Source organism: Terrapene carolina, unplaced genomic scaffold, assembly GCF_002925995.2.
Source record: "Terrapene carolina triunguis isolate 2854851 unplaced genomic scaffold, T_m_triunguis-2.0 Scaffold374, whole genome shotgun sequence".
Lineage (NCBI taxonomy): Eukaryota > Metazoa > Chordata > Testudines > Emydidae > Terrapene > Terrapene triunguis.
This window is the reverse complement of record NW_020664725.1, coordinates 17,956,990-17,982,590: the sequence shown is the minus strand read 5'-3', so window position 1 is coordinate 17,982,590 and position 25,601 is coordinate 17,956,990. Positions and strand designations below refer to the sequence as shown.

General features: G+C 50.8%; 1 protein-coding gene across 24 annotated transcripts in view; it reads right to left on the bottom strand.

The window, feature by feature from the left end:
* The window catches only part of PHLDB1 (pleckstrin homology like domain family B member 1), a 108,290-nt gene that overhangs the window by 43,500 nt on the left and 39,189 nt on the right, over positions 1-25,601 (bottom strand). For all 24 annotated transcript variants that reach the window (XM_024207331.1, XM_024207325.1, XM_024207324.1 and 21 more), the window contains 2 exons: positions 15,036-15,161; positions 1,762-3,287 (listed from right to left, as the gene is read on the bottom strand). In XM_024207331.1, coding sequence (XP_024063099.1) covers positions 1,762-3,287; positions 15,036-15,161 — 1,652 coding nt within the window. The remainder of the gene's footprint in view (positions 1-1,761; positions 3,288-15,035; positions 15,162-25,601) is intronic.

The window sequence follows — 25,601 nt, the reverse complement described above, 5'->3', positions numbered from 1 at the left end:
AAAGCTTATGCTCTAATAAATTTGTTAGTCTCTAAGGTGCCACAAGTACTCCTGTTCTTTTTGCGGATACAGACTAACACGGCTGCTACTCTAAAACCGGTTTGAAAACAGTACAAGTCCGAGGCCCTATGCAAAGAATACACCAGCCCTTATTGCAACTGCCTGGGCTCCCTGGTATCTGGGCTTGGAAAGAGTCAGACTCAAAACATCACCGAGGGTGTAAAAAATCCCAGGTCACTGTGACAGCAAGAACGTATAGTGCCAGTGAGGTGAGTGGAGAGACTAGAGAGCTTTCCAATGATGTATACACCTTCCAGTGCCATGTGGTCTGCGTATCAGTATGTGGCACAGCGGGGTCAGGCCCACAGCGCTGTGTGAAAGCACAGGGCAGAGTCAGACTTAGGGGAGGGCTTGGCAACTGCTCCAGAGCAAGGAGGATCCCAGACCCTCTGCATCCTGGAGACTGTGCAAGGCCGCAGCAACCCAGTAGCCAATGCCACAAGCCCCTCGGCCATCCGCTCTCTCCCCTATCCGAGGGATGGGCTGAGCCTGTGGAGGGCACTGTGGTTGGCTTCCTGCCTCCCCTTCACAAATCCCTGTAAGGCATTTGCGGGGGTAGGGGGCCTGTAGGTCATGTACACAAGGCAAGAGCTTTCCAGGCTCTGTATCAAGCTACAAGCCTGGGGCTCACCAATAAGTGCCTTACTCTGACCACTAATTACGTCCCCTGCCATGGATGTGTAATGGGTGTTATAGCAGGAACTGCAGTGCTATTGCTCCTATAAAGCAGCATGCCAGCTGGAGCAGAGGGGGAGGGAAAAGGGGTCACTGCAGCCAGTGCCTCACTCTCAGCAAACACCGCTCTGACAGGGAGCAAGGGCGACAGCAGCCCCCCAGGGCTCCAATGAACTTGCCAGACATGATGTGAAACGGGAGGGGACCAGGATACAGTCAGCAGATAATAGCGTCTGAGCTTACAGCTGTGATGAATGCAGGTCAGAGACGCAGCACATTAACTCCTCAACTGAGGATGCTGTGCTGAGGGGAGCCGGCAAGGGTCACAGGCAGCCTTACCCAGCAGCTCAGCAGACTAATGAGTGGGGCAGCTCCTATCACTGCTGCCCCATCTGTGGGAGGACGCAGCCAGTCATATACAGCATGTGAATCTGAAGTCAGCAGGGCAGAAAGGGCCCAGGAATCAAATCCCACAGGGAATGGATTGACCAGCACCGTTCAGACCACGTACCCAGCTAGATTGGTGTCCTGCCTCCCATGGTGCACAGCGGGGAGGCAAAACAGCCCAGCCTGCAGCTGGCCAACAGTACCACGTGGGATGGCAGCTCCTTCCTGACACTCTCAAGGACCAACGGATGCCCTGAGACCTGATCAGCCTTAGTCTAAGTCAAAGCAACCTAGCCAGCATCACTGTAACCAGTTCCAGCAACACCAAGAGCCTCTTCCCAGCTGCTGCAAGGGGCTTGGATAAACCGGATATTCCTAAACATCCAGTGCTTTACCCACTGTGGCATTACCCATGCTCCTCAGAATAGGCAACAGTATCAACGAGCGGGGACTAAAGAAGACCTCACTTCTCCCTCAACATCCAGTGCTCCCCCTTGCCCTAGAGCTCAGCGTCTATCCATAGTGCTTCCCCCACTATGCCCCATCTCCGACTCCTTACCAGGCCCCACTTCCATGCCATGCCCTACCCCCCACCAGACCCCGTCCCATCCTGTCCCCATGGCATGCCATGCCTCTCACCAGGCGCTCCATCTCCTGCTCACGCAGCCGCTCCTCGCGCTGGCGTCGGTGATACTCTAGCAGGTCATCCTCATTGTCACTGATCTCAGTGATGCTGTTCTTGCGCTCCCTCGTACTCACAGGCAGCCGCAGGTCTCCTGACAGCTTCCTCTGTGCCCGGGGGCTCTGACGGGGCGAGGGCACAACCAGCGATCCCAGGCTGTATGCAGGGCTGAGGGTGATGCCAAAGCTGGGCTTACGCTGGGAGGCAAGTTCTGCCTGGAAGATGGGTGAGGGGCTCCTAGTTCTCAAATTCTTCCCTGTCAAGGAGGACGAGGAGGAGAAGTCTTCATGCCTCTCCAGGGGTCTGGCTGCCTTGCGCCGGATGCGAGGGCTCTCAGGAACTTCCTTGGCCAGTTTGGTCTGCTGTGAGGGACTCTCTTGGGGGGTCCTTGCTTGGGGAGACAAGGCAGAGGGCAGGGGTGCTGCTCGGCGAGACAGGGAAGGGCTGAGGGGAGGCAAATCCCTCATGCTCTCCACGCTCCTTCTGCCCATTCTGGGACTCTCAGGGGGCTGCAGAGAGCGGCTGTCCTGATTGACGCGGATGAAACCCACAGTCTCCAGTGGCTGGAAGCCTCTTGCCAACACCTGCTGGGAGGGGCTGGAGGCCAGGTGTCTGTCAATGCCAGGGGGCTCCCTGCCCTCCCTGAAGGGGCTGGGTGGACGCTCTTGAAGAGCCACAATTTTCAACCTCTGAGAAGACGGTGACTGAAATTTGGGTGCCAGCCGGGGGCTGTTGGGGATGTTGGTAGGCTGAGCCTGGGGGCTCCCTGCTACATAGTCGCTCCGGCTTACAGACACCAGGGGCACATATTGGTTAGGATGGCCCAGCTGTGTGCTCTCAGCAGCTCTCCGGGTGCTGGAGAAGGCTGAAAGCCCAGGGCCTTCAGGGTGCAGGGCTCTCTGGCCAGGCTTGGGGCTCAGGGGAATGCCATGCTTTGCCCTCCTTTGCATCTTGGGACTCTCTGCAAGATGTGTCCCACTAGTGCCTATGGTGCTGCTCCTCAGGTCCAGGCTGGAGCCCCCACATGGAGGTGGAGGTGGCCGCTGCTGTGGGGGCTGCATGGCATGGTTGTAGCTGGAAGATCTCACTGGCACCACTGGGGGGATGGGCGGCCCCTGCTCCTGGCTACTGGGAGAGTGACTAGTGCAGCTGCCACTGCTGGCTGGGGACGAAAGCGGGGAGAAGGGCGGGGATGCGTTGTCATAGCTGGAGCCCACAGACATGGCCCCAGGGCTCAAGGGTGGGGACAAGAAGTAGTGCCCACCACCATTCACCACTGAGGACACAGGGGACTGGGCATTGGCAGAGAGTTTTTTCCTGGGACAGCTCGAGTCCTCCATCACCAAAGAGTCCATGATGTCTTGCAGGTCCTTCTCGATGGAGCTGACCAGGGAGCTGTGGCTGGGCCGGGGCCTCACTCCCTGCCCCTTATGGACATCATTCAGAGACAGCTGGTGGTTGCCATTCACTAGACTCTCCGATTCTGCCAGAGGGAGAGACAGGAGCACACGTTAGCCAAGGAGACAGCACCATTAACCTCACAGCCCAGCCCATGCCAAACCCCTCCACTCAACCAGGCCATGTGGGCAGAGACAGGCCAGAACCAGCCTGCGCTAGGGAGCAAACATTCAGCTCCTGCTCCCGTTTCTAAAGCAGGATGGCCCAAGCACTGTCACACAAAACCCCAGCTGCACGTCAGTTCTGGAGACTCCAGAGGAACCACGGCAGCCCAGGGCCTGCTCTCCAAGAGGCTGGCGGTGGAGGAACCAATGGCCACCAATGGTGGATGGATCTGGGCTCGGTCTGTGGACCTGCCTACCTCTCCTCTATAGGGAACCACTATTTACTGCTACCACAGCCACGACCATGAGGCCACATGGGGAAGGGAAGGGAGCCAGTGTCAAATCATTGTCCTCTCCCACAGGAAACATTCCAGCAGGAAGCTGCCAGTAGGAGGCGCCCACACAAGAGATTTCCACCTCCCAATCTTCCTTCTCTCCTCACTTCCCACATTACAGAATACCCCATAGAAGTTCTAATTGCTCTGAACCAGCACTTTGCATTCTGGAGGAGGCCGAAGCCACACTGCAGGTGTGTGCTGCATATCCATGCTGGCTGGAATGCTAAGCACTGTCGGAAGTGGTGCCAGCAATGCAAAGGGGAACACCCACAGCTCCATTAGACAGGATAAGAGCTATTAACCCTTCAATTTCTAAGCATGAGGACTAAGTTTCAGAAAGCAACAGAGAGTCCTGTGGCACCTTTAAGACTAAGAGATGTATTGGAGCATAAGCATGCATCCGACGAAGTGGGCATTCACCCACGAAAGCTTATGCTCCAATACATCTGTTAGTCTTAAAGATGCCAACTCTAAGGTGCCACAAGTACTCCTGTTCTTTTTGCGGATACAGACTAACACGGCTGCTACTCTGAAACAGGACTCTCTGTTGCTTTTTACAGATCCAGACTAACACGGCTACCCCTCTGATACTAGGTTTCAGAAGACATTTTCCGATAGCCAGGCTATTCCATACTTGGCCATTAGAGGGAAACATGCACTTAAGCAGCTGGGACTGGCCTCTTTGGGAGAGGAGAGGAAGCACTAGAAAGACACAGTCAGAGACAGCTTGGCAATGTCCATGCTCCTTTGAGTGCTCTTCTCCAAGCCAGTGCCACAGCATGGGGTTGCTGCAGGTGCCATCTTCTGGATGTGACCCACGCAGAGGCCCTGACTCCCTGCGGCCATGAGGAGTCCAGGGCACATCTCGGAAGAAAAGGAATATTAACAACTGACCTAGCTAAAGTCCACCTCCTTAAATTCCTCCTGCAGCTTCAGCCAGATACAAGAGTCTTTTTCATCTCCTGCCTGGAGCTACTTTGTACAGAACAGCTGCTTTAGCAACAGGTCCTGGGACCTCTACTGGAACTTTTCATTTATGAAACTCAAGCACACAGGGCTGGCCCTGTGCTGAACTGTCCCCCCTAACCCTGCTCTACTCCCCCTGGGGTTCAGGGTAAGCCATGCCCTTATGAAGTATTGTTATCTCCCATGCTGATCATCTCCTTGGAGCTCAGGTGCCCAGGGATTATATTCCAGTAACTATCCGGATGTCTCACTAGCCTTATTGCCCAGGCAACTGAAATTTGATAGCTCTTTCCAGCACACAGACTGCAAAGCCCTGTGATGCTAATGCATCCTCTTCCTGGCTCTGCCTGTGGTATCACTGGCATGCTGGGAGTTGGGCAGGCAACAGCTGCACATACCTCACCTCATCCTACGGAGATGGGACTGGCTGTTGTGTCTTCCCTGTCCACATAATAATCAGTCCCTGGGGCCGCCTGACTCTTCCTCTGGAGTCTTGTAGACAAAACTGAACCGGCAGTGCAGGGAGGGGGGGAGCTGCAGCAAATGAGAGCCAACTCTAGACATGTCATGTGGCTGAGCATCTGCCTCGCACTCAGAAGGGAGAAGGTGCTGCCTCCTCCAGAGCATCCGACAGCAGCAACCAGGGCGCAGAGCACTTCCAATTTCACCCTCCCAGCTAAAATGCCACTATCCCCTGCTTCTCTGAGGCCGAGTCAACACCCCCTTTCCTTCCCCAGCTGCGATCAGGGACGGGGGAAGGAAGAACATGCAAGACCCACAAAATCAGACATCCAGGCAGACTGGAGGGAGTGGCAGCTGCTCCCTGGGTAGGATTTGGGGATGGGGCCTCTGGGGGCTTGTCTTGGGGATTCAAAGAGTTTCAGGGACAATAAGGGGGGAAAGGGGAAGAGAATTAAATGATTTGATTGAATGTCCCTTAGAAAGAATTTAACTAACCAGCATGGAGCCAGCTGCTGCCATAACCTTTGCCCGGGGTCTAGAGTTTGAACTATAAAACACGTCTCTAAATAGGGGCAAGCAGGCTGAGCTGGGGGTGGAGGAGGAGGGGGGGAAGAGAAGAGCATTTGTCAGCCATAAACCAGACCAGGCCACACACTTGCCTCAGGACATGGGGGATAAATGTAAAGTGGCTCCCCCCACAGTTCCTGCCACTTGGGTCTGAACTAACACTCCCCCCCCCAGCCCCTGAAGCTGAAGTTGTGTTGGCCCCCAATGCCTCAGGACACTAGGGATCTCAGCAGGTGGCAAATGGCCAATTCCTTTGCTAAACAAGTGTGGGGTTATCAGCTCCTTGCTCAATAAACTGCAAGGTGTATTGAAGCTTCTGGCTCCCATTAAACTGGCCCCGTACGACAAGCAAGAACTATCCATGGCACAGCATCTCAAGGTCCCAAATGCTGGCCTCATAGAACCCGGGCTCCCCACAGCTACGTAGGCACCGAGAAGCCATAGCACTCAACTAACCCTTTACGCTCATCCCCAGGATAGACCCTCATCAGCAGGTGAGTTGAGACGTCTTCCCTCTTTTTGGGCAAACACTGCACATGTGAGCTGGCCAAAAGCTGCCTAGCGACTCTGCACCCCCTGAGTACCAGCTCCCCCTTCCCATACAGTTTTCTGGGGCTGGGGTGAGCCACATCTGGAGGCAGCTCCCTCCAAGGGCAGAGCCACCTCCAAAAGCAGCAGCAGCACCATCACTCTGTGCTGCTATACCCTTCCTCGGAGCATCTCCAAACACTTTGCAAACACTAATTAATTAAGCCACAGCCTCAGGGCACCTTTCCAGCTCTAACGCTCCCAGCAGCAACCAGCAAACACAGCAGGGGGGGAAAAACAGCCAACTAGGTCACAAGCTTCTAGGGTGCCTCCCTTCTACACACACAAGCCTTCGACTGCCTGCTGATACCCAAATGATGGACAGACCAACCTTCCCGTCTCCACGACTTCTACAGGGCCAATAATGGCCACTTCAGTCATTCTAGCTGTGAAGACAACATGGTCAAGTGGTTAGATCAGGATGCCTGACTCCAGAGCTCTGGGGTGCTATTCCTGGCTCTGCCACTCACCTACTGTGTGACCTTGAGCTAATCCCTTCCCCTTGTAGTGCCACCGCATCCCAGTCTCTACACAGGGGGGTAACAGCACTCACCTGGGGGGCACCAATTGCTGCTTGCAGAGCTAGCTGGGCCCCCTGGATGGCCAATGCCCACTACTTGTCTGAGCTGCCAGAAGGCAGCTGACTGGCTTCATGGAGAAAGTATTGCTCTTGTTTGAAGCCACATAAATGTCAAGCTGAAACCAGACTGCTCTGGCCTGCAGCATTTGTCAGACACGGTTAGATCCCAGCCGGGATTGAGAGTGGCTGGGTTTTTTTCCCTTTAATAAATGAAAAGAATCATGAAGGGGAAGGATGGAGAAGCAGTAATAATACTGCCAGAGCGATAACCCAATCAGGGGCACTTATGGTCTGGCTTTCTGGAAGACTAGACAGACTCCCAGCACGAGTGGCTCACAGTGAGTGTTGAATTAATGGGCAAAGCCATGGTCTCATGGCCAGTTACTGTAAGAGAGGGGATTGATTGGCAGGTTAATCTGCTCATCAGTTCCAGGCAGACCAAAGCTTAATTTATTTCCATTAAATCAGCTCTTCCGCAGATACAAGATTCCTGACCACATCTGCCTGCAGAATTATTTCATAGGAGTAAATTGATTATTATAATAACAATGTGCACTTGGTCTGAAGATCCCAAAGCACTTCAGACATCCTGCAGCCTCACAACCCTTGTATCATTAGCTCTGTTCTATACCTGTGTAAATGACTTGCCCAAGGTCACAGTGTGAGGCAGTGACAGAGCTGGGAACAGAACCCACGAGTCTTGACCCCGAACTCTCATCACCTGGAGGAGAGACGTGCAAGCGATTTCAGTCAGTTAAGTATTCCTGGATCAAGAGACAATGCAAATGACTGTACAAGAAAGGGAACAGCGACAGAGGTCACACAGGAAAGATAGCACTTCCCATTTGCAACAGGCAGGCCAAGAAAACCTAACACCAACTTTCCCTTGGTAATTCCCTCTGTTCCAGTCAGCTTGCCCCATTCAGGTAACCACCAGCAACAGCCTGACATGCCTCCAAATTCTATTGCAGCGCACGCACAGGGATCTCCATACCTCAAACAAACACCGAATTCTCTGTGCTTCTCATCTGGAAGCACCAGCCTTTTGTTTCAGCTTGTGTGATCGACCAATGCTTAAAACACCAACAGACCTGTCACTGGGAAGAACAAATCAAGAACAGCAACACCCTGGACTGTGCCAGGTCCCTGCCCAGAAAAGTGAGACCAGACAATATTTTGCCATAGTGACATGGTAAAACAAAGGCAGACTCCCACCAAATTGAGAACCAGGTGCAAACTGGGAGCCACAAGGCATGGTCAGAACCCAGAAAGAAGCAACTGTGCAGTTAGCAGGACAGACGAGAGACTGAGACACAGACACTTTCCACCCCACATCCTAAATATGAGGGAGTGCAAGGAAGAGATTTCCTCAAATACCCAGGATCATAAGAGATGTCTCATTGCAGAGAGACAAGGAAAATCTGCGCCTGACCACGGGAGACAGAACGACACAGCAGAGCCACCTGCCACCAGCTGAGGAATGACACACGCCTGGCCCTGGGGGATCAAGCCCCAGACACTGGGAGTGATCCCATCCTGAGGGGAGCAGACCTGCCCTGCAAAGACCTGAGCAGCCTAGCTTTTTTTGTACAGCCTGTCCTGCCAATAAAAGCTAACTGAATAAAATTGTGTCAATTCCTTCCTCCAACTGTACATATGGCCTTGGCTCCACAGTTACTTAGCTATGGGTGGCAGGGAAGGAAGGGCTGGGGCTGATGGGTCACAGAATTTCTGGGTCTGCCGCACACGTTCAGCCTGCAATAGGCAGCATCACAGGTTTGCCTGTATCAGGTCTATGCCACACAGTCAGCAAAGCCCAACACCTCTGAATCAGAATCAGAATAATTCCTGCTGGCAAAGTGGCTGGATTGTCCTAAGACTGAAAGCCCATAAGAGCCCTGCCCTCTACTGATCTCAAGACAGCAAATTCTCAGCACACCCCGTCTCCAAGGCACTGGATGCGGGAAGATGCTGACCAGGATGTCTGGGTCAGAAAGAGACATTCTCTGAAGCACAGGGGAGGCCCAAGAATCTCCCAGTTTCCCCTTAGAGGGGCCTGGCATCGATACCCACAGGTTATGCAGGGCATAAAAGACCCAGCAGGGTGGATTGATTTAAACCAAAGTGATTTAAATCATCAATTTTAATCATGCTTTAAATCAGCATGCAGGAAACCTTGATTTAAATAATTGATTTTAATCTTGCTTTGCATTTGTACTTTTTAGTTATTTTCATAAAGAGATGTTGATTCTCATTGTTGGTAAACATTAAAACATGTTGATTTGCAACTAAATACAGCCTGTACACTGAAATCTGTTGCTTCTTTTTGCCAACCAGGAGGATATGCTATATCTATACACATTTATTTAAGCAATCGTATAGCTTAAACATTTATTCAGATTCTTACTTTTTACATTTTTATTAAGCAGATAATGATTAATTTTTTACTTGTGATTTGGTTCAATTTGGATGGAAATTCAAATTCAGTTAAAAATGCTCAAAAGCAGCTTTTTAATTTTGTTTTTATTAATTAAAAAAACTACCTTAAATGTGCTGGATATAAAATAAAAAAAAGTTTATCAGAATATGTTTTGCATTTAAAATTAACTTATTAAACAAAAGTAGTAGTTAGGGAATTGAACCGATTTTTCTGGTCTTCAAGATTTTAGAATGAGTAGATCTCAACCCTCTCATACCTAGTTTTTATTAATAGATTGAAAGAGGAAAACAAGTTTTCCTGCTTTTTCAACTCCAATTGGTTTTTGAACTTTGACTGAACTCGTTATTGAATTGAAATAGTTGAATAAACTGAAAAAAATATTTTCTTTGCACCTGCAGAAAAGATACTGCTGTTGAAAGCTGGTTTAGCACTTCAATAAACTCTGGTTCCAGGTGCTTAGCCAGTGACTTCCAGTTCAGAGACTGACTTTCTTCAAAACTTCACAGCAAATATGTAGTGCTTAATATTTTTTATTCAATTTAAATGATTTTAATAGATTACAGTAAGTTTAGGCCTTAACGTAGGTTGGTCATAATTTCACATTTACATTTAAATAAGTTTATTTTTAAAAATAAAACGGTTTCTAATTTAAATACAAAAATCTGATTTTTTGGATAAAAAAATAAAGTTACCAATTTTTCAGGCCCTCCTCTTCATACAACCCGTTCTGTCCCTATGTCTCCCCAGTGCCCAGCACCATCGACAGTCATCAGGGATACAAACACATGCTAGCAAAGGACATTGCAGAGCTCTCTCTTCAAAACATCAGGGCAGGGTTGGCTACAGGACAGGTGAGGACCAGCCTTCAGCTTGGAGACCATTTTCAGAGGTGAATCAGACCAGCTGGACGAGCTCCCTTTGAAAAGCATCTCATCGTGTTGAAACCACAGCAAGCCAGAATCCAGACGGCACCCTGGCTGACTGCAGTGTTGGGATCCGCGCCCTTAGGACCAGCACTCACTGCAGAGGCAGTCAGAGGCAGTGAAGGGACAGAAATCAAATTACTTAAGAAAAGTGAATTCAGTTCTGCCTGGAGCCCTTGGTTGACATCGAACAGGGCTCTGCTGGATGTATCCAGTGGGAACCAGTGACAATTCCCCACTCTCATTCTAGGCTGACTCTTGTGTATGCAGGGAATGGATACTTCTATGCCATAGACCAAAATGCCATAGTGAAAAGTCTTAAAAAGTGTAAGGCCCCTCCTCTCTAATTTCCACCCAGGCATGGTTCCTGGCCCTCCTGGGGTGTGTATGCTAGGGGTCATGTACATTAGACAGCCCAGATATGCGCTCGAGACCGGCATGCAGGAAATAATTGCCTAGAAAGTATGTGCATACACACCCCTAGAAAAGCATGGGGTTCCAGAAGCTCTGACACACTCATTGGCTCCACATGCTCCCTTCCCTCGCATGCTAGCAGGTTAACAGCAGCACGTGGTCCCTCACACACACACTAGTGGGTATCAAGCTACCCCAGGCAGATTACTGCCAGGCTTGTGACACAGGCTGTCTCCTCTCCTTGTGCATCACCCTAGCTAGTTTGATACAGCCAATGTGGGCCCAGACAGCAGTCAGAGCCTGAGATGCTGCAGCTAGCGGCCCATTCCTCCATGCAAACAGCTAATGCCTTCTGTTCTACAGGCCCAGACAAACACAACCCTGATGCAACAGAGAAAGAGCTTATCTCCATTGGGGCTGCTAATAGTCTGCAAAGGGGACGATGACATTCTGAATTAAGCTCCTGTCCCCTGACACCTGGGGTTTAGGGGCTGTGTGTGACTGCACAGCATGAGGAATCTGAGGTCCCTGCAGTGCTTCATTCTTAGGGAGTAGAACCCAAGCCTCTCCTGATGGGAGTGGGTCTCAGATGACAGGTGGGATGGGCAAAGAGGAAAGAGGCCCCTCTTTTGTGAGCTTTGGTAAAGAGTGTGGGCCACATTCTGTCCTGGCTGTGCAGGGACAGCAGGGGAGCAGGGCAGAGAAGACTTTGCCCTACCTGTGTGCTTCCTCTTCCTGGGGGCTATGTCTGAAGACTGCCTATAGCCCCAAGGGGCCATTCTGGCAACCAGGAATAGCCAGAGCACAGCAACGTCCTGGCCACACCACCACGCCAGGAGCTGCAGGGGAGGTATGGAGTGTTAATGGAAGCCCTGCACAGCCTGAGAAGGTGTGTGGAGACAGCACATAGCCACTGGCCTGGATCAACCCAGTCTCCCATCAATAGTCAGTGGCAGCAGAGGGGGAGAACAGCCACAGAAGGTGAAGGAGACTTGCACTCCATGGAAAAAAGTAACAAGGAACCCCCGGGCTGAAGAAACAGCCTTTGAATCTTGCATTTATTCGCCCTTACAGACAAGCGCTGCCTGCAGCTCCCCCACCCAGCTCCAGGAGGGTTCCCTGCTTTCGACACAATGGATGAGGCTCGTGACCTTGTGTTTTATGCTGTTCTGAGGGCTAGAAGGTCTCTGGAACCTGCCCTGTGACCAGGAGAACCGGTGTGAAATGCCAGCCAGGTCCTGTGTTCAGTCAAGGGTTCAGCTCAGGAGCTGCTACAATTAAACTCTTTGGAGACACGTATTAATAATTAACAAACAGAAGAGCAGTTGCTGAGCTGAGTCAACAGTGGGTGCAGGAACGGAAAGGCCACAAACCAGGGTAAATGCTGTTCATATACACGTAAATAGCAGGCATCTCTTAGCAAGCAGAGAGATCATTTTAGAAACATTTCAGTCCCCAACCCTGAGATTTTTTTCACCAGCTGGAAACACAAAACTCCTAACAGCTCCTCTATCAGGGCCCAGGGCCCCGATGGCCCCCGGCAGGAGTGGGGACACTGGTAGGTCTAAACGGAGAGATCCAGTTAGCGCAGGGCTTTTCTCAAGATGGCCCTAGATCTGCGCTGGGTGACATCTGCATTCAGTGTAATGGAGTTTTTAACGGAATCTTCAATAACCATCATTTATGTAATGAGCAAATAGCAGCTTCGCCTGCCAAACCGCCTGCATGTTTCATTTATTAAAGTGGAGTGAACGGGGGCAGGTGGCACTCGGCCACATAAGCACTGCTCCCGCATGAGAAGTGGGGGCTAGCATCCCAGACAGCACTGCTTAAGGAGACACCGCATGGTCAGGGTCTGTGGTTACAATGTTGAGAAACAAAAAACGCAGGAGGGAGGGAGAGCCAGCAGGGCTCCACCATGGCCAGCATTCCTTACACAGAACATGCCCTCCTGCCCCAGACAGCTTCACATGGGACTCTCACCAGGCTCCCGATTGGGTCCCAACACCAAGTCCTGGGGTGAAATCCTGGCCCCACTAACGTCAGCAAGGGCTCTGCTAGTAATCTCAATGGGACCAAGAATACACCCCTCTGGTTTCTCAGTGCCTCATTGATGTACTTTGCCCATGATGGGTGCTTGGGGGGAGGGATGCACTCTGCTATAAACTGCTGGTGCAGGATGCCAGCCTGACCTCCCCCTGACTGCCAAGCACTCAGCTCTTCAAATTGCTTTTCAAACAGTAAGGAGTTTAGTCTCACAAGGAGTCGGGATCATGGGCCCTGTCACTGGATGAGTGCCCTTTAAGGGGGCCTGGTCCCAGACCCAAAGGTGGAGTAGCTGCTGAGGGGTCAGGTGACTAAATCAGAGAGCACCTAGTGCTCATAAAAAGCCAGGAGATGCTCAGTTAGGAGGAGAGGGGAATCTGGAAGGAGGCTCCCACAGAAACCCCGGGGTTAGAGGCTCCAGGGAGAGCTGCCTCAAGAATCAAGGCTCTATAAAACAGTGATGGAAACTGAGCCCACGGGGGATAGAGAATTGTTTTGATTTTGTGTTTGTTTGGAGTTTACTGCCCACAAAGGGGTGGACTCTGATGTGACTCAGCCTAAGTCACCGCAGCAACTGGATGTGCTGAAAGCTATGTAGGTTGGTGCAGTAGCATGCCATGCCACAAAGGGGTGTGCTCAGAGACTGCCCCAATACAAGCCCCACTGTACAGATAGAGGAATGCAAGCAGGAAAGGACTAGCCGTCAACAGCCAGACTCCCTTATTGGAAAGCCCCTGTGAACTCCCCCCTCTGCTCCCTCTCTATCTCCCAGGCTGGCTCCCAGTATTGCTATGCTACCAGCACAGACTCTCGCTGAACCCTTCCCACTGTAGGCACCAAGTCAGCAAGTCTGTCTCAAGGGGCCATTAAGGAGGACAACATTTAGTCTGCATCAGTCAAAGCGCCTCACTGCCCAGCCCCAAGAAGGGTCAAGCAGGTGTCTTGGTGAGGGTGCTCTGGTAACAGCACATGAAGGGTTAAACCAAACACTGCTACAGGGAGTAGAAAGCTCAGCACTTGAGAGATGTTAAATCCTAGGTTGTGCAGGCCACCCTGTAGCTCCACCGGGCTGGGCCATATGCTGAACCATAACGCCAAGGTGTGGTTGTATGACCACGTTAGGAGCATGCTCTCACGGGAATGGATTTACTGAGCTATCAGACCTCACCTGCTTCCCCCAGAGTCACTCACTGCCAGCCCTAATGGCATCAGCTTTGGCTCAGCCTAAATAAAAGTCAGTCATGGCTGCAGCTGGAAGTAGGAGCCTGGGCTTGATGGACACATCTGCAAATCCTATAGACCAGTTCTGCCATCATACCAAGTAGAAAGGCTCAGGCCCAGCTCTGCAGCCCTTGCTAAAGGCAAAATTCCCACTGAAACAAATAGGAGTGCTGCCTGAGTAAGGACTGCAGAACTGGCCCACGGCCTTTCCATTTGGTGTGATGGCAGAACTGGCCTATAGGAGCAGACCTGTCAATCAAGCCCAATCTCCCACTTCCAGCAGCAGCCTCCACCTGATCCTTCAGAAGCAAATGAGTCCCCTTCTCCCCTTCCTTCACTGGTGAGAGAGGGAGAAGTTCCTGCCTGACATCGCTGCCACTCTCCGGCTCTGCACAGGCACCAAACCCAGCACTGGTGACTCTCAGTGGCTCAGAGAGCGCAGCAACAACCTGGCAGAGAGTAGGGGTAGCTGCAGACTAAAAGACCACAGCACTGGACAGAAATGCCGATCTGAGCCCTGGCAGAGCTCCCTCCCGAAACGCCTCTCTCCAAGGCCCAGGGTTTGACCTTTGCCCTACTGAATATCTGGGCTCTGTTGAGCTCATTACACTCTGAGGCTTTGTCTACACTGGTACTTCGTGGGCAAAACTTTTGTCGCTCAGGGGTGTTAATACAATCCCCCCCTCCCGCAAACGACAGAAGTTTTACTGATGAAAAGCTCCGGTGTGAACAGCACTTTGTCGGCAGGAGTGCAGACAAAGCTGCTGCCGCTCGTGGGGGCGTGGAAGTTTTTGTCGGCAGGAGAGCTTTCTCCTGCCGACAAACAGCAGCTACACTGCGCGGCTTTTAGCGGCACAGCCATGTCTGCTAAAAGCTGCATGGTGTAGACAAAACCTCAGTCTGCTGCCATTAACACTCACAGGGGGTATCTTCTTCCTCAGAGCAATCCCAGGCCCACAGGCACTGACACAACTCCCACCTGGGAGGTGGTTTATTATCCCCACATTAGAGGTGGGGAAACAAGCACAGAGAGGGGAAACTGACTTGCTTGAGTCAGCAGCAGAGTCAAGAATAAAACATAGGTGTCCTCACTCCCGGGCCCTGAGCATGGAGGATTCACCTACCTGCCGTGAGTCCATATGGGGCCCCAGGACTCCTTTCTGCAGCTGGGATCATGCTTTTCATCCACTTGGCCTCAGCAGGGTGATTAAACCGGAGGAAGGTTGACTGCCCCAGGCAGATCATGCACCCTTGGGGAAAGAGAGTGAGATGGAGCAGGTTATAGCACACAGTGAACATGGCCACCCCAGTCCTTGGGGGTCTCTCCTTCCACAATCCACCCCCAAGGGATTCATCACTGAACACAGCCCAGCAGTTGGGAACCTCTGGCATGGCCATGGGAACTGGCAGGATCTCTGTCCCAAATATACCAGCTGGCTGTCTAGCTGCCCTGAGACAGCAGGCATGTTGATGGAATCACTCTTTGTATCACTGTAGCACCAGGATCCCGAGTCACGGAGCCGGACCCCACTGAGCTAGGCACAGAATCGTTGCCATTACACTTCCCTTCCTGAAGGGCCACAAGGAGCTTTACGGAAGTCCCAGCAGGATTTACACCGAGCCAAGTCTAAACTCTACCCTGGGACACATGAAGTGATCCCGCTGCCCACACTGAAGCTGCATACACTACTCCTGATGAAAGAGCCAGGCCTGAGGAGCCTCGGGGGGCAGAGAGACACCAAGAGAACCCTTAGCCCGCCCCTTTATGCCTGGCAGTGTAGCGTAAGCAGGGAGCACCCAAGTGCCAGGTACAGAGGGGTTGAGGGTGGGGCCTGGTGGGTTTTAGGCACATTGGAGATTTGTTGTCGGGTCACAGGGCTGATGTGGAACTCACAGAAGCTGGCGTGTCACTTTGCTCAGCGGGCACTGCAGATAGTACATGCTGTGAGGATGCACTAGAACAAGAGCTTATGGTGCAGGACCACAGCCTGTCAGGAGGCATGAGGCTATGAATGAAAAGCTCCTGCACAAGCCTATTGGGGGTGGCTTGGGGGAAGCCCCTCAAACTTACTTGCTAACTAGACATCTGACCCTCCCCACTGAGCCATTCGCTTCCCGTCAGACATTCTGCTACTGGTTATTGCTCCGCCCATCTGTGCCTCCCAAGAATGGGCAGAGGGAGCCGCGCAAGGAGGTGGCAGCTTGGAAAAGAAGAGCCTTGTGCATCTTAAAGAGAGGAGCGCAGCAGTGCCTGCGCAAGGAACGCTGTGCTCCAGACTCAGACAATTGCTCTCTACTGCACAACCTTCTCTCTCCTACCTGGGAGGAGATGGGAGTATCCACCCACCCACCCAAAGAGCTTCAAGTCCAAGGGCAGCGAGGGAAATAAGAGCCAGTTTGCACAGAGACATGATGCAAATACCATAAGACTGAGGGATCACTGGGAGGCTGTTGTGCTGGGACCGCCGATTATGGGTGCAGTCATTGACTCACCATGCCCAAGACTTCCTGCATCACCAGATCCTCCTTTCCTTTCCTAAGGCAGGTTGGGATACATGCAGCCCAGCTGTAGCGCTGCTTAGACATGGCCTGGCAGCAAGGCTGCATCAGTCCTAGCCAAACCTCCCTTTCCTGAGCAAGCTCATCTCACTGAAGCCAGCAATCTAGACCTGGCAGGATCTGCATTCAGGACAGGATGCGGAACTGAAACTGCTTTGTGGCAGGGATGAACATCCATTCTCATCCTCCTGGACGCCTCTGCAGCGTTTAACATTGCTGAGCACAAGATACTGCTGTCTCACCTGAGGGAGGTGGCAGGAGTCCAGAGTAATGCATTAAAATGGTTTGGGTCCTTCCCGCAGTTTGCATCCAAAGATGGGAAACTGCACCTCTACCACTACCCCTTGCTTGTGGGGTTCCACAAAGATCAATTCTCTCTCTGATCTTTTTCAACATTTATATCCAGCAAGTACGTGAACTGGTCAGATCACAGGGACTCAGGTGCCAGCAATATACAGACGACACAGCTCTATCTATCCTTCACCACATTCGACCACACCACTACCAACAAGATCGCCCAGTGCTTGGATGAGATCAGCTCACGGATGAAGAGCAGTTGGTTGAATCTGAACCCAAGCAAAACAGAGGTGATACTGGTGGGCAGAGGAAAGTATTTTGAGGAGTTTACAGCCACAGTACAGTGGTTGAAGATTCACATCCACAATTTGTCAATTCAGTCCAGTCTAGGAGTACTCTTGGATTCCTCACTGACTGAGCTCTCACATTGCAATGGCCATGAATAATGCTGTCTATCACCTTTGGTTGGCTAGGAGACTCCACCCCATCCTGACAGAAGGTGACCTGGCCTCAGTTATTCATGCTTTTGTCATCTCTCAGCTGTACTTCAGTAACGTGGCATACCTGGGCATGAAACTTCCAGCACTTCGGAAATTCCAACTAGTAGAAAACACTGCAGCGCGTTTCCTCAGCAGCACTGGCTACCATGAATGCATCACACCTGTCTTCCACTCTCTGCATTGGCTTCTCATAAAATATCAAATCAAGTTCAAGGTCTCAGTCCTTCTCGTCAAAGCGCTCCATGGCCTGGGCCGAGGATATCTAAAAGACCGTTTAATGCGCTAGGATAAAGATTGTGGTCAACAACTTTGCTCTTTTGGCACAATGGAATTCTCAACAATAGGAGTAAAGCTTGTTTGTGAGGGAGACAGAACCTTCTCTGAGGGCAGTCCAAGACTGTGTTATGAACTCCCCAAGAACTAAGGACCATCACAAATCTCACCACTTTCCACTCCAAGAGCAAGGCACATTTCTTTGACCTTGTTTTCTCTAATATAAACATAGAGCAACAGGTATATTTATTTAAACAAACAAAAACAAAAAACTCCACCGAAACAAGACACTCCTTTACAAATGCTTCTCCCTCTGGGCAGAGAATGAGAGAACAAATATGTGACAGACACGTATTCACATTGTTTAATGCATTAGTGGAAGGTGCTCAGATGTTACAGTAATAAGCGTGATATAAAAACCTATATAGAACAGAATAGACTCAGCCTCTGCTATTCCACACTGAGACCAGGCCTTTGCTCTTCACTTGTGTGTTATTTTCCACCTTGCACTCATGATAGAAAGCACAAGACACAGAGAGAAAGTGTTGGAAAGAGGCAGGATGGAGCCAGGAACAGCTGGGCTTCCAGGTACGGCCCAGCCCTGAGGACTCTTCCTAGGGACAGGCTGTTCTGCCATCTTCAGGGACCAAGGAGAGAGGCTGAAATATAGGGTATATCTCCTCCCCCCATTTCCTTCCCCCAAAGCATCATGGAAATGAGGGAGTACACAGCATCTTGAGCAAGAGGGTGGGGAAACACAAGTATGGATAGGGTACATGGTTCCAGGGGGAAGCGGGATTGTGTGCAGGATTCACCTTTTACTGGAAGTCAGCAACATCGCAGGGATGCCACAGCTGGCAGTCTGCACTGCAGACAAGACAGCTCCTGTCTGCACGAGCAAATCATCTTTTTGGGCCAAAACCAACTGACTTCTCTGGAGAAAGCTGGTGATGAGCCATGAGTGTGGAATGTGGCTTGGGGGATGTGCAGACAGGCGTATAAACACAGGCCTTGTACATACACACATCAGCGCCAAATGCCAAACCCGTGCCACCTGCCTCCCAGCAGCACACATGATTGTTATCATTCCCTAGGAGAGGGGAAGGCACTCATGGCTGATGCATGTGCACGGAGGCTGTCGGGGTAAAAAGGCCATCACTGAAGACTAGGAGCCTGATTTTCAAAATGATCTGGGCCCACTGACCTCACTGGCAGCTGCAGGTCAGCGCCTCTGAAACCAGGGCCCATGATGAGTTCTATAAATGGGGGAGGATCGAAGAGTGACTCTGTCCCTGGGCTGGATGGAATGCACTCCCGGACTCTCCGAATCAGCAACCCAGAGAAGACCAGGTCCCAGCACTGTGTTTCCACGTGGAAAGTGAATTACTACCTTATTAAAAAGGTAGTATGCCTTTCCTGGAGTCCCTTGGCTAGCGATGTGGCCAGTGCATTCAGCTTCATGCAGCCAGCAAACCAGTAACTAGCCCTGACCCAATACATCAGTGCAGGCACTGGGGCACTTTTTTGGGACAGGTAAGGTGTTACAGGTTTTGGTAAGTAATATTTATATAGAGCTAAGTGGCAACACTCCTCAATATCAACAAACTGCTCCCTTCGAGTATCTGCTGAGAGCTCTCACTCCACTTCCCCAGGCAATCTCACACTTCCCGTTGTTGATCAAAGGGGAATTGGGGAGAGGAGAGAATTTTTCCCTACAAAGCAGTAGGGCTCCTAACATGTTATTGGTAGCTTTCTGTTCTTACACCACTTTACTTTCGGTCTCAGGCTGTTCCCCAGTCTCCTCCCATTCCTTAACAGAGGGAGCACTGTATAGCTGCAAGAGAAGGAGATGGGTGTTTGCAACTCCCAGGTTCTATTCCTGGCCTTGCCACAAATTCCCTGTGAGCTGGATAAGTCACTGCTTTGTGCTCAGTTTCCCCATGTACAATTATAGGGGCCTCATACAGCTAAATTAATGTTTATAGCAAATATATATTCAATGCCAAAAAACTATATTAACCCAGAGTTAAGGTTGCTTGGTGGTACAGTAGAACCTCAGAGTTATGAACTGACCGGTCAACCACACACCTCAGTTGGAACTGGAAATATGGAATCAGGCAGCAGCAGAGAGAGGAACAAAAAAAGAGAAGCAAATACTCTGTTAAACGTAAACTACTAAAAAAATAAAGGGAAGTTTAAAAAAAGATTTGACAATGTAAAGAAACTGTTTCTGTGCTTGTTTCGTTTAAACTAAGATGATTAAAAACAACATTTTTCTTCTGCATAGTAAAGTTTCAAAACTGTATTAAGTCAATGTTCAGTTGTAAACTTTTGAAAGACCAACCATAACATTTTGTTGAGTTATGAACATTTCAGAGTTATGAACCACCTCCATTCCTGTATTGTTCATAACTACTGTATATCATCCCCTTCCAGGCCACTGAGTTGAGTAAAACTCAAACTTATGAAAACCAGGAAATATACAGTTAAGGTTGCCCATGCAACCTTAATTCTTCCCTCTTTCAGCAATGCCCCAATACACCCCATTAATACATAGCTTTACTCTGCCAATCCCACAGTTGTTGAAATGTACAAGCTCTTTATCTCCTTTTACAATCCATTCCTCTCACCCACAGGATTCCACCTCACACTATTAAAGATCAAAAGGGGGGGGGAAGGGGGAAAAAAAAGTCGGGATTAAAGCATTTAAAATGTCAGGAATGGAAACCCTCTAGCCATTTTTCTGTACTGGGCCATGGGCAGTGTAACAAGTGCACATTTTCTTCAATACTGTTCTCAGTTTGAGTCCCCCAATGATGTAGGCTGTGTCTACACTGGCACTTTCGTTGATGAAATTTTTGTTGCTCAGGGGCTTGAAAAAACACTTCCCTGAACAACCAAAGCTTTAACGACGAAAAGCACCTGTGCGGACAGTGCTTCAGCGAGGGCTCCTGCCGATGAAGCTACTGCCCCTCGTTGGAGGTGGTTTTATTTTGCCGCAAGGAGAGCTCTCTCCTGGCAATAAAGAGCAGCTCCACAGCCCACCTTACAACAGTGCGGCTGCTGTTGTAAGGTGCGCGGTGTAGACATAGTCCTAGTGAGTGCCACATATTTCCTTAGGTAAAACTTTACAGTTTGAAACCAGGTTGACCTGCACAACTTCAATAGTTTGGTCTTTAGTGCTCGGCAAAACCAAAAACCACATACCTAAAAGCTTTTTTTAATATGGCTGGTTTGTGGGGGGCTGGGAGGGAGGGGCTTATATCTCTGGAATCCTTGGCTCAAATGACTCCAAATATGGGTCACTAATCCAACCCCACACCCACCTGAGGCACACCAAATTTCACAGAAATCTGATAAAGCATGTCAATTTTAGAGTACTTTGAAAGATGAACCTTTAAATAGCTGTTGTGACAGAACCTTAACAATAGTGGTGCTGCTGCACAACTACAATAAAGTTTAATTGACAGACAGGATTTTGAGCTGTGGCCAGGGCTGCTGGAAAGGGGATTGCAAATCACAATCTTTGCTCAAGTCCCAAGCAGTGTTTAGCAACTGTCCCTCACACTCATGAGGAGTGGAGACCTTTGTCACCTTGAAGGCTGTGGGAACACTCTGGCTAGAACTGTCACCTCCAGTCCTAAGGTGAGGGGACGCTGGGGAGAGCATACTCCACCACAGAGCATGTCGGCCCTGCCAGAATCCATCCCCTCTACTCTAGAGCCGCTGCGCTCCTTGCTCTAACATGGACAGGTCTCTGTGAGCAGCAGGGCTACAACAATGGTGTCACTGACCCCTTTTTTCCAGTTACAATTCCTGGCTGGAAACTCAGAGATACATGCAGGTGGATACAGTGTATTTAAAGATCCCCTGGGGGCGGAGGGGCGGTACAGGGGGATATAGCCATGCCAAATGCCAGACCATCTCTGTACAATTTAATTTCATAATTCAATATACACACAAATCTCTCAACACATGACAATTACTGCAGTGGATAATATAGTAAAGGGAGAGAGGCTGGTTGGTATATTCCTCACTTCAGGACTCCTTAGGTCTATAGACTGGATTGCGCCAGCTCTGCTACAAATTCATTGTGTGACACAGGGCAAGTCACTTCAGATCTGTCTCAGTTTCTCCAGCAGTAAAAGGGGTCAATATCACCTTGGAAGTGGGTTGTGAAACTCAGTGTTAGAAAAGCCCATGGAGAGCCTAATCCAAAAGTAAATAGAGCATCTTTAAAACAAGGAGCCTAGAGTCCAGCACCTACATCCATATCAGGCACCTAAATAAGTGGTTGAATTTCAGAGGTGCTGAGCACCCACAGCTCACATCATGTGCAACAGCCATGCTCAGCCCTTCAGAGTCCAGCAATAGGTGCCTAACGCTAGGTTTGAAAGTGCTGGTTATAGAGAATAGGCAGATAATTCTGCTGGCTGTAGCTGTTCCTGTTAGCTCCCTCCTGACCAAGCCCCACATAAGAGGTCAAGGCTTTAAATATCTTTATGACAAGTTTTGAGTGGGCAGAGGAGAAGGTGAGGGTGGCGAGTTACTTCCTATTCAGCAGGGTCTAGTTGGGCCTCTCTGATGGCATCCACATGTCTTCTTTCACAGAAGCTGCTACATTATGCACCATCAGCCAAGGACAGGCAAGGTGCGGTCTCAGCAAAGCTGCCGAGACCTTATAGTCAACAGCATGGATCATTCTTGTAAGAGGGCCTAAGGGCAGCGTGGTACTTGGATACTCATCCCAGGAGTGTTTTAGACTGACACCAGGATAGCTGACACAATGACTGTCCAGGGAGGTGGCATGGGGCAGTGAATTAGATACAGGAGTGGGGCTCAGGAGAATGGGGTTGTCATGGACTCAGTGTGGACACACTGCCTCTCTCTGGTGAGTCAGAGGCAGAGCTCACAAGGAGGAGGCTATTTACCCACCTGTGTAAAGTGTTTCAAGGGCGACAGATGAACAGGACACACACATGGCAATTATAATTAGCTACGGTTGCTATGCCCAGCCCAGCCTGTTACAGAAGCTAGTCCCTGTCCCTTCATTCTAAGCAGCCCTTTCAGACAGTGAGGAAGGAGAAGACATACATTTGTACAAGCAAATCCATAACCATGCCAGACTGCAGCCTCCAGCTCCTGCTATACACCTCTGGTCTGTGAAATGCTTCCTGTTCCCGCACCTCTTTCTTTCCTGACTGTTCCTGAGATGAGAAGATTCCCACATCTGTAAGCTGATCCCAGGGGTCTCAGGATGTGCTGTACCAGATCAGACCATTTTCAGCAATTCCAATTCCTAGCCTAACATGGAGGCGTCAGCAGGCAGCAGAAGAGACCACAGAGCACCTGGGACAATGCTGCACCTGGGTGGGAGGTTATTCTTCCTCACCCCCTACAGGAACCAGCACACGCTCTGAAGCATGAGCCCCAACTACAGCCATAAAGGCCAATATCAGTCAGGGCCAGCAAGGCCCAGCAGTGTTTGACTCTGCCCCTGGGGTGGCATGCCACACACTGCACAATGAAGGGTCTTTTTCACCTGCTGCTCACATCATCCAGCAACCCCGTTGCTTTCGCCACCCGGCACAGGAAGAAGAGGAAGGGACTGATCTCTCTCCTTGCCAGGCTGAGCAATGCTGGGGGCTGGAATCTCTCCTGGAGGGTGGCAAGGCTCAGAGACTGTGTGGAATTTCCTCTGGGCTCTGGCCTGACCACAGGCAGGACCATTCCTGCTTCAATTGCCTGGCATAGTCTCCCCGGCTGACCCATGTGCTGTTTGTTCATGGCTTGTTGAGTGCAAAGGAGTGAGCAACCATGCTTGCCATCTAGCCCTGCTTCTGTTGCTATCGACATGCCTGACCAAGTCCCAGAGCAGTGCCAACAAGTCACACTTTAGAGGCAAGGATCTCAACCCAGAAAAGGCCAGAGCCGCTCCTAAGTAGAGCCCCACCGCTGACCCTGACTCAGTTACCAGAATAAAGACCTGCAAAAGGGGAGCAGAAGGCAGAGCTAACGGAAAGTAGAAATAAGAAGCAGAGACCCTTCCTGTCTGCAGTGGACAGGAGAGAGTCTATAGCACAGAAATCTCAAACTTGCAGCCTGGAGAAGAGAGTATGTTGTTATATATCCAACCAGCAAGAAAGAAGAGGGTGAACTGCTTCCCCTGGCTGGGGAGGAACTGAACATTCAGAGTTTGGAGGGACAGTCAGATGCTGCAAAGGGTTTGGTATGCTGACAAATGCTGATCTATATCCCGGTCTGATTCTCCTCCTATTGGGGAAGTTCCCCGACGTCTGTGTAATGGGACTCAAATAAGTGAGGGAAGAACCAGGTCATGTTCTAGCTTAGACAGATGGCGAATACAGAAAATCAGACTCATTTAACCCTTTGCCCTCCACTAGCTCCCACCATCAGATGATCTCAAAGCATTTTACAAACCTTCACAAACAAGCCCCCACCCCACGACTTACGGACCCGACTAGGCCCACGGGGCAGACGTTAGGCTCAGGCACAGAAAGAGGAAGGGCCCAATAGCAAGAGGTGCGGGGGATCCACATTTGCAGGGTGTAGTGACTCAGAAGCAGAACTCAGGAGCCCTGCTGCCAATTCCTGTGCTCCACCCCCACAAACTGGAGGAAAAAGTTAAGGTTGAAACTTAAAGCCAAACAGCAGGAAACCCGGTGCCCAGGTCAGCTCTCTGCCCATAGGGCCGGGCTCTCAGAGATGTTGTTCCAGTGCTACAGACCCAGGCTAGCCCTCAGCACCAGACAGAATGCTGCCACACGGTACCCCAAAGTCAGAGGCTGGCAAGCGATGTGCCTTCATGTGTGACCCCACCCCAGAGCATTGATTGGGGGTGACATTCCTAGGCCCAGCTTCCCTCCCCTGTTCTGTGTTGAGCAAGGAACGCACTGCAGAACATGTCTGTTGGACCTGCAGTGGGAGGGGAAGGAGCTGGAATGCTCCCCAGACACGCCTAGCTTTGAAGCACTTTGCCAATCCCCTGGGGAACCTTGCTTTTCAGCTTCAGCCAGGGCTGAAAATACCTTCCTCCAGGGGATGGTTCTTCGTGCATACAGGAGGGAAGGAACTTCTGTCTTGGGGGGTGGGATGTGCAAGGGGAGTGAGATGTGCAGGGAAAAATAATCATAGGAGAAGGAGAGGGGCTGGGACGCTCCCCTTTTCCCCCCAGTGGGTGCTGTGGGCCGGAGCAGCAGAGCTAGGACAGACATCCAACACCATGAAGGGAAGGGGAGGAAGCTCTACAGAGCACCTAGTTGCTCACGTTTAGGTTATCAACACACACAGAATGTGCCAGTGGCAAGAATTTGCAGCAAGGCTTGGGGCAAAGAGGAGCCCAAGCAGGAACCTCTACCTATCTGTGACACTGGCATGGGGCCAGTATAGATGTTCACCAGCCCTTTATTAAGACTTGGGGTTGGTCTGAAAGCCCAGATCAAAACACCCCTGGGTCCTCCACCCCAAGCACACCAAATGAGAGAGGGCAACATCAGCTTTCTGCCACCTGGACTGTAGAGGGAGCATCCCAGCATGCAACACCATCCTGGGCTGAGCAGCCCGGCAGGCCGAGCCAGGAGGTAGCAGTATGGCACTTGCCTCCATGGGTCACAGGCAAACAACTGGAACCTTTACTGTGTTAACAGAACACGAACATCCTGGGGCCATTCAAACATCTGGAGGGACATCCCATCACTTGGTAGGAGGTGGACATGGAGACAGGCTGAGAAACAAATACTTCTCCCCAGGGGGAGTAGAGGGAGACTCTACACCACCACCACCACTTTGTAGCCAAGTCCCGGTTCCACAGGGCAGATCTGCCAAGACAGCTACGCCAGGGCTGTCCCCTGCCTCCCAAGGGAGAGGACTGCCCTAGGGACCACTTGCTCTATTGTGGCAGGAGGGACACCCCAAAAGCAGTGCAACAGCTCAGCATCAGGAACAACCATAACAGGAGGCTCAGGTGCCTGGCACAACACATGCCCCTCTCCCAGGGAACACCCTCCAATGGTTCTCAATGACTGAGGGCCTGTGCAGGGA